The following is a 9,851-nucleotide window of genomic DNA, read 5'->3' as shown; positions in this document are numbered from 1 at the left end:
AATTAAAAGCTATTAAATTTGAACCTAAATTAATAACTTTAAAAATTATATTTACATATAAATATATTTATATAGATGTAATTGAGATATATTTATATATATATAATATGATAGTTTGTTCTTTTACCAAAATAATATATAATTTAGCAAGAAACTAAAACTAAGACTATAAATACATGTATCTGAAAAATATTTAAAAATATGATAAATATAAAATAATAGATAAAAACCAACTATACATGAATATTTGAATGCAATTTTTTATGATTTCTAATTTGTAGTGGATTGAAAAGAATATTAGTAAGATGCGGATATTAACTCTCAGATATTTATTATCCGAATCTATTTTATTTCAATCGATAATAAATTGTGCAAAAAAATTTACAAATTTCACAGAAATTACAAAAATTCGCCCGACGAGAAGAATCGGTATAAACCAATTGAATTAAATTCCGGATTTCAATGCTTTCCGTTTTTGAAATGATGATATATGAAAAGACATTATTTTTCAACATGGCATGCATTCAAATAATCCAAAGTTTGAACACTAATATCTCACGCTACTAACCAAAAAAAAGTAACCCTATGAAGCACCAATGGCTTCTTTTGGTGAATACTTAGAGATATATCTCTATCAAGTAAACATCACCCAAGTATAGCCATTATCTTGGTTGCATGTTGACGGCTGACCGAAACGAGACAAGTACCGAGATCAATGGAAACATGCAATGAAAATGTGACACATAAACTGCATCCGACGAACAAAGGAACAGTATTTTACTCTCTAGTCTTACCCGAGTATGGGGTTTACTTCTAATTCAGATGTTGAAGTTTTTAACTCTCGAAACTGGACAGAAATTGTGAACAAAACAGTTTTTAACAATGGCGAAAAAAGAGAAAAGTCGGACCTTGAATTCCTACTCCCCTGGTGCTGAGACTCCCTGCTTCAGCCTCTCTCGTTTCATCTTCTTCTTGGATACGGGCTTCTTTTTCCTAGGAGGAAGAGTCTTCTGCGCGTACGAGTAAAGTATGTAGTTTCCCACAAGGAATGTTATCAGTAGTCCACCAATAACCAGCAATACAATCAATCCCGGGTTGAACCCTTTGGCTTCGGTTTCATAGATAATCTTGTCTCCCTATTGCATCACCAGAAACTAAATTATTACCATGTAAGTAAAATATCGGATGAACAAAGATATGTAGCAAACCACAGATACTTGGAGGACCCCGAACCCAATTCGAATATGTTCAGAAAAACGAAATGTCCAAGTAGCATAGAGAGTAAATACATGCATATAAATGCATTGCTTCCAAAGATACATCTATTGTTCTTTATGATTAGAGGTAAAAGGATCACACAAGGTTTATATTGCGAGTTGAGACCCTAAAAACTTTTATATAAAAAATGAAAAGTCCAAGTAGCATAGATGGTAAATACATGCATCAAAAGATACATCTACCGTAATCGATTACACAAGGTTTCTATTAAGACACTGCTAGCTTACTGGAGATGTTTCGTAATCAAGAAGCCTGTAAAAACCTACCATGTAAGCGGACCAGGCATATTTATTATGCTAGGGAAATGGTGATAGTAAAAAAAAAGAAGAAATTGTTAAGGGACATCATATTTTGACAGCCATTGGAAGAATTTTCAGGTTGTCCACTTAAGAATTCAGCCTCCATTTTCCCTTTTCTTTTCTGTTTTCAGGGTAAAAGTAACATGGAAGTCAATGCACTAGGAATCTGACTGCATTTTAATCACTCTACTCAAAAAATGGGCAAATTTGTCCCTGTCGTTAAATTAAAAAGCAAATTAATCCTTTCAATTTAAAAAAATTCATCCATTTGTATACCGGACAATGACACGTGATGTGCCACATGTCCTTAATTTTTAACCGTAGAAATGAAAGAAATTTTTAACAAAAATACTTGTTTGCTCTCCGGACTCCGATCTATCGTACAGAAACTAATTTGCCCACTTTTTTAAGTAGAGAGGGTAAAATCCAATCCGACTCCTAATGCTTTACCCTCTTTTCAGAATTCATTAGGAGTATTGATATCGAAAAATTCAATTCGGTCCGAGTTGAATATTCGAATCCCATTCAAAAATGGTGTTCATATTCCAAGAATTATCAAACATACAACGATTTCAATGACTTCTCAGCTCATCTTCAACTCATAAATCAATGGAAACATTAATGACTAAACCAATATTTACATCATCAATTACTATCATTACCATTATTGTGCATTAAAATTGGGCCAAAACACATCAATTATCAACAAGAAAAATACTTTTTTTCTTTTCTTTTCTCTTCTTTGTCTCAACGAAAAGGAGATTATTTGCTCAAAGAAAGCATTAAAATTTTCTCCAAATGAATAAATAAATAATAAATTCGATAATTTATATGCAATAATCTCCAAAGATCTTATTAAAAGGGGGAAAACTAAATTGAGAGAATCAGAATGCGAAATTCTCATAATTAATAAAAAGAACCGAAATTAAACTTGTAAAAACAATAGATCGGGACGATGACATGCAAAAATACAAAGAAATAAAACCAGATCGATAAACTAGAAGGAAATTTTCAAATTAATTTAGCACGGATCTCGTTGAATAGCCAGTCAAAATGAGATTCAAACAAAAAAAAAACAAATAACAAGCGATCAAAAGAGGGATGTACCTTATCGGCGAACTCGTACTCGTTCGACATCGCTGCGAACTCAACTGTGAACACGAATTTGGACCAAATAAAGATTCAGAAATTTGGGGAAAAAAATCAAATGAACACGACTTTTAGGTGAAGCAGCTGATTGTATTTATAAATGGACTATTTCAATATATGGGTATTTTTCTGCCATTTTTATGATCCAGTTGAAATTTGAAGCCCATTTTTGTAATGGATCCAATTGAGGAATTGAGCTTTTTACTCTAAAAGGTAATGCAGTATTTGATACCTGAGCTTAGATTCAATATTCATTTTGGCATCTAAATTTAGTTTTAATGTTCATTTTGGTACCTGAATTTTTTCGATTTGATACTTGAGCTTTCTTTTGTCTCAATTAAGTAATGAGTCTGGTTTCGGTGTTAAATGTTCATAGGCTACACAATACCATTTGATCTCGATATCAAATTAAACATTAAAATTAAACTCAGATATAAAGACTCGAAGACCCTTTACACTAACCTCACGTTCTTTTCTTTGGGCCCATTTGGATAAACGTTTAATTCTAGGGTGGTGCGTTTAGGTTTCTTTTTTTTTTCATGTTACAATATTTAATCTCACCGCAACTATTATAATTACACTAATTATAGATAAACGCACCATCCATCTAAAGAGACCCCTAGACCACAATCAACAAAATTATCTAGGATTGGATAAATTAAAATATTCATTTACAAATTACAATCTAAATATTTTTTAAAATTTTAGTCGTACAATACACAGTCACCATCAACATCAGTGAAGAAGCAGTTTTAGTAAACATAAAATTTAGAGCTGGTCAGGGCAGTCAGAATTTTGTTTTATTTTTTTAATGTCTGAATATCTGAAATTAGGAACAATGCACGTCGGCAAAAAAATCCAAGAGATGCCAATGAAAACAACACAAAATATAAGAATCTTTCATCTTTTCCCTATGGTAAATTTATGATTAAATGACAAAACATTTATAATTCTACCCACATGCAATGATAATCTCAATAAATTCGTGAAAACAAGTAGGGATTTTGTTTCTAACTCTCTTTTAATTAAGGGTAAATCCCACGTAAAAAGTTATTAAATTATTAATAAATTTACGTTTTAGTTATTTAGTTTTAAAATGATACAAAATGATTATTGAATTATTCGAAATTTTTTTATTTAAATCATTAGGCTATTAAGGTTTTTTTTTAAATACTGGTTAGCAAACTCCAAGCAACGATTTAATAATTTGTGTGATGGATCTGTACCCATGACAAGTAGAATAACACATCTTAGACCTAAGTCTATTTGACGGCCAGTGTTGGAAATCGGAAAAGAAAGTTATTTAAATTTTGGTTTGTAGATTCATAATGTTCAAATATATTTTATGAAGAAAAAAAATTGAGCTGTAGAAGATGAGGGAAATGAGAGCTTTTTATTTGTGCAAGTAGTGCGAACAGAAAATGTCATACAACAACAATTTTAACAACTCGATAACTTAAATGGAAACTTTTGAATAGGTCAACGACTATTTTGTAACTTTTCGAATCTGAACGATCAAAACATAAATTTCTATTAATGTAATAACCTTAAATGTTTATATTTAATGTTTATATATTGTCAGTTAAAATATTTATATTTTAATTATTACTTATTTCATGGTTTTTCTATTCCTTTTTTTTATTATTTTGTTAGAGTTTTTGATTTTTTTTGTAATGGTTGAATTAATAGTTAAATCTATTGAAATAAAAATCAATTCAATTCATACAACATTATTATATAAAAATGACATTAAAATTGTTATTATCTTATCTAAAAACAATGCTATATAGAAAACTAATTTTTTAAAATTTTATTATATTTATCGAATTCAGATATTCGCCAATGATATTATTAATCGAATTTAAATAATAAAATTAAATTTATTATAAAGAATAAATAAATTTGGATTTTAAATTATTTAATGCAAATCTACCTAGGAAGAGTCTTAACCTATAAATATTACATTGAATGAAGTTAACCACGTTTAAAAAATATAATTTTGTCGATTGAGTCTGAGCTCGATTGGTATGAGTATTGCTGTCAATATAAAATGACGTGAGTTTGAGTACGCCGAAGCACATTATTCTCCCGGATAATCCTAAACATTGTGTCAAAAAGAACATATATATTTAGAATGAGATTGTTCAAAATAATAATTATTATTATTTTTTGCTTTTTTAATTTTTTAATTTTTTTATTACACTCAACGGCTATGGGTGATATGACATCGCCATACTTCAATAAAAAACAAGATTAAAGGGTTAATTACATAAGATATCTCCAACTTATGAGTTAAATTCTAAATTAGTTTTGGACTTCAAAATAAAGTATCGTGATCAAAATGATATTTTAATTTGAGGACTTAATTGGAATAATTGAAAGTTTACTTAATTATGACACACTCGTGAAAATATATTTACTTATAAAATTTATATAAAAAATTAAATGAAATATTAATTGAAATAGTAAATTTGAATTTTAGTCCCAGATTGTCTTAAGTTTAAGCCCTATCAAGTGTGAATATATATTTTTTAATTTCTTATAGATTTAAATTGATTTTATAAATTTTATATAAAAAGTTCAAAGATAAAAATATGCTTCTAACCATTTCACTATTAAATTGATGTCTGGTTGACTCGTGATACTAACTTAAATAGACATATAAATTTAGTGTTAAATACGTTAAAATATGCTTATAGTCCACGTACTCTTAATACATTTGGAATTTAATCATTTTACTTTTAAATTTTCAAATTTCATGCCCGATTGTTAACATAGTTAAAATTATGCTACTAAACTTACTAGTCTAACTTTTTTTTTTGGTACATTAAGAAGGACAAAACCATAATTAGACTAGGCCGGGCCAAGTTATTTTGTAGCAATCGTCATGTAGCTTTTGAAGAATTTCATCCGAGGGTTGCATATATCTATACATGCCTAGAGGACGTTGAATAATTTCTTTAATAGCTCGCAACACTACTGAATGATGCAACTCCACTGATTCGTCTTGAATTAATTGGATTGCAGTCATACTATCCATCTCAAGCACAACCCTTTGAAGACCTAGAGTTCGGTGTTTAAAATGAAACAAATATTCACTTACTAGCTATATAACAAAAAAAAGACATTAAATCGAACCTAAATTTAACTATGTCAATAATTAAACTTGTTTTTCGAAATAAAAGTACAAAGACTAAACTCAAAATGCGCAAAAAGTATAAGGACCTAATGTATATTTTAACCATTTAAAAAAAAGTATAAATAGATGACCAATTTAAAAATTGATTTATAATTTGAGGACATTTCATGTAATTAACTTATAATAAGAAAGCTGAAATCCCACTTCCTCAAGCAAAACCAAGAATGCTTGTAAAAGATGCAAAAGGAGAAGAAAAGAATGTCTAAATAAAGTCTACAAGAAAAGGTAAATCAAAACTACAAGATTAAATGAAACTTTATTTCCTACCTTTCTCTTCAACAACCCCCCACCCATGCAATTGCTTCATCATTTTTTCCTTTATTACCAAACATGATACAAACTCAAACAAAGTTGAACTTGTTAATTTTTTTTCAATTGTCACCCTTTGATGTAAACGCTTCGAAATTAAAAAATAACGATCATAACGTCACGTTAAATTTTTTAAAAAATTGAAAGAAGAGAAAATTTGAATCGTGATAGTGACAATTTTGAAATTTTAGTATAGTGGAAAAGACTAAGTAAAATGCAATTTCATCATTTTAATAGTCTATATATTTATAACTTTTAAAGGATTAAATCAAATTTTATCATTTTGAGGGGACAAAGAGTAATTTTACCGTTATTAATTTAAAATTTTATAAATTATAAAGAGCCTAAATGAGTTTTTTTCTTTCTATTTTATCTAAAACCTTAATCAAGACAATCTTTCAAAATATTCTATTTAAAAATATATATACATATATATAAATGGTAAATTAAGTCCTTAATGTCTCGTATCACTTGTTAATTCATTTTTATTGTTTAAAGCTAAATTTATTCCTAAACCTTTTAAAAGAATCGAAAATACCAACTAAAATGTTAAATTTTAAACATAATATTTCGCATTACAATCAAGATAAACTTCATGTTTTTTTTTTTGTTCTTATAAGTTTTTAAAAATATTTTTATAAAATTTAAAGGGTGATAATAAGAAAAATATTGCATCGGTATTGTTAAAAAGTAATGATTCGATCAACATTTTCATTAAAAAATTAATTCTTTATAAAAATTAATGATTATAAAAAATTAATTAAAATAATGATTAAATAGATAAAAAAATGTGAAATTTATAATAATGTTATTAAAAATACTGGCTTAAAAGTCATAATAATTAATAAATGTAATAAATGTGCACCTTTCCTTAAGTATACTTTACCAAGCCTCTACTCAAACTAATGGGTATGCTTTTTAACAATGGAGATTGCTTGTGAAAGCAACTATCTAACCATCATCTACAATATAAAATACCCATCATATTCTACTAAGAAAATTGACTCCCACCATTTTCATTTGTCTCCAACTACATTGTCATATGGATAACATTAACAATTGATTGAAACCCCCAAAATTTTCAGCATTTCCCCCTCTAATCAAATAATAACAAATTACTCCTTTTATATCAGGATGAGACATACATAATACGTCACATGAAACTGTTTATCTTTCAATTCAATGTACGTAGATAAATTTACCTATTTTTCTAAATAAATGAGATAATATATAATCTGACTCTTCGTATAAAAACTTTTTTGTATGCTTAAATTACATGTTATTTTGTCATACATAAATAATCAAATAAGCAATATACATGAGTTTGATATTTTTTTCCTTATATTACACAAGATCAAGACCAATGTAGCTATTCTCTGATGAAGAACTAGAGATGGTGACAATGCCATTGTAATCAGATACACTGTCTTGTAATGTTAACAATAGATGGGAAGTGCTAAAACTTGTTGATGGTTTGGTTCTTGGAACCATTGGGACCTCAGCTTCACCCACCAACATTTGGACCACACTTCTCATAGTGGGTCTAGCCAATGGATCAGGGTGTGAACAAGCTAACCCGACCAAAAGTACTCGTCTCATCGCGGATTCCTCGAAACGACCTTCGAGTTTAGCATCGGCAGCGGTTAACAATTTACCTTCTTTATGTAAACCCCAAACCCATTCCACCAAATTGCCACTCACACGAGCCGGAGCTTTCCCTGTCTCGATCGGTCTTCTGCCGCTAGCAACCTCTAAGACAACTGCTCCGTAGCTGAACACGTCGGTTTTATCCGTCGCTCGTCCTGTTAGAAGGTATTCGGGAGCTAAATACCCCATCGTGCCGGCGGCTACCGTTGCATCCGGGGACTTATCGTGTTCAACTTGCCGAGCTAAACCGAAATCTCCGAGCTTGGCATTGTAAGCTTCATCCAACATTATGTTGCTGGTTTTAACATCTCTATGAATAACTTGCCGATCACATTCTTGATGTAAATAGGCTAATGCTGAGGCCACCCCTAACAAAATTTTTTGCCTTTCAGGCCATGGCAATGGCGTTTTGGCTTCAAATAAAGCTTTATCAAGACTCCCTTTAGGCATTAAATCATAAACTAATAAAATCTCTCCTTTTTCATGGCACCATCCTTGTAATCTTACAAGATTTCGATGCCTTAGAGTTCCGATTATTAATAACTCAGCTAAAAACTCGTTCTTCCCTTGACTGTTATGACTACATCTTTTGACGGCTACAATGTCACCATTTTCCGGCAAAATACCTTTATAAACAGTCCCAAAAGCACCATGGCCGATGATTCTATTGGCATCGAAGCATCTCGTGGCGGCTTTAAGCTCTTTGTAAGTGAATTCCTTTGGCGATTTGATTATCTCCGATGCAAAAGATTGGCCTAATTTGTTCTCATGTTTGAACTTTTTAGAGTAAACCCAGATTAAAGCACCGGCAAATAGAGCTAAAAAGAAAGCTCCGGCGGTTACCACCCCTGCTACAGCTCCTGGACCTTCTCTGCAAAGCTGGTTATGGCATGAAGAAGAAGGAGGAGAAGGAGAAGAAGACGACGGCGGAAGAGGCGGCGGTGATTTAACGGAATCCGCGGTTGGGTTTGTTAAAGTAGTCGCAGTTGACGGCGGCGGAGATGTTGGCCCTGATCCTGACCCTGACCTTGAACTGAAACTCCACCATTCGATGCTATGAACCTCAGTGCTTCCTTGTGTTGAGCCTGAAAATCCTACGTACATGAAATCATTAACATACTGATCAAGGCTTAAACTCACTGATAAAATGGGGTTTTTAGGCTTCAAATTTGAGTACGAAATCGAAATATTCAAAACCCCAAATGAAGAATCGTATTCGATCCATGAATTAATAACATTTCCACTCTTTAGATCGATATCTAAACCACCCAAATCGGCAGCTTGTGATGAAACTACACTGTTCAGATCCAACCCAACATGGTTACCATTAATGTCTTTGTATTCAACGTCCATGAGAGTATCGAATTCCACCGCCACGAAACCCAATGCTTGACCTTTATCATCAAGAAGTCCCAATGAACCCCCACCGGCGCCGACGAAATCACTGTCCGGTGAAATGACAAAGGCTAAACCACCGCCGATGGAAGATGGGTTAAGGTTACTGATGGAAAATGAGAAGAAAGTGGAGAAACTACAAAGTTTATGAGTTCCTGGTTGTCTGAATCTCACCGGTTTTGAATATAAAACTCTACCGGCACCGGAGTCCGGTACTTCAACGTCGCGAGTGAGCCTGACGCTCCCGTTGCTTAAGTGAGCGTCCCCTAACAGTTTCAAACTGGTGAGAGACAAGGTTCCAAAATCAAACTCTGTGGTTGAAAAGATACTGTTGAAGCTTAAGACAAAACAGAGGAACCGAACAGAGAAAATTATTGAAGCAAGGTTGTAAGAAACTGGCAACATTATTCTTCAGTTTCTGGTTATTTAAAGAAACCCCATTTACAACAACAAAAATAAAGCTTGTTTGGGTGGGGAAGGGATTTGAGAGGAATTGAAGAAGGAGAGTTTTTTTTTTTGCTAAAAAAGCAGAGCAAATTTAAGAAAGAAAAGAATAGTCTGAAGGAGAGAGAGAA

General features: G+C 31.5%; 2 protein-coding genes across 2 annotated transcripts; both read right to left on the bottom strand.

The window, feature by feature from the left end:
- Nucleotides 1-501: 501 nt before the first annotated feature.
- Nucleotides 502-2,840, bottom strand: LOC105786430 (DNA-binding protein S1FA). Its single transcript, XM_012612850.2, has 2 exons — nucleotides 2,685-2,840; nucleotides 502-1,136 (listed from the first exon to the last, which is right to left on the bottom strand). The coding sequence occupies exons 1-2, from the start codon at nucleotides 2,712-2,714 to the stop codon at nucleotides 918-920; spliced, it is 249 nt and encodes an 82-aa protein (XP_012468304.1). The 5' UTR covers nucleotides 2,715-2,840; the 3' UTR covers nucleotides 502-917.
- Nucleotides 2,841-7,458: 4,618 nt separating this feature from the next.
- Nucleotides 7,459-9,812, bottom strand: LOC105786429 (L-type lectin-domain containing receptor kinase VIII.1). Its single transcript, XM_012612849.2, has one exon. The coding sequence runs from the start codon at nucleotides 9,679-9,681 to the stop codon at nucleotides 7,579-7,581; it is 2,103 nt and encodes a 700-aa protein (XP_012468303.1). The 5' UTR covers nucleotides 9,682-9,812; the 3' UTR covers nucleotides 7,459-7,578.
- Between the last annotated feature and the right edge of the window lie 39 nt (nucleotides 9,813-9,851).

The sequence above is a fragment of the Gossypium raimondii genome, chromosome 1 (assembly GCF_025698545.1).
Source record: "Gossypium raimondii isolate GPD5lz chromosome 1, ASM2569854v1, whole genome shotgun sequence".
NCBI classification, from domain to species: Eukaryota; Viridiplantae; Streptophyta; class Magnoliopsida; order Malvales; family Malvaceae; genus Gossypium; species Gossypium raimondii.
The sequence above is the reverse complement of the archived record's forward strand: the minus strand, read 5'-3'. Positions and strand labels throughout refer to the sequence as shown.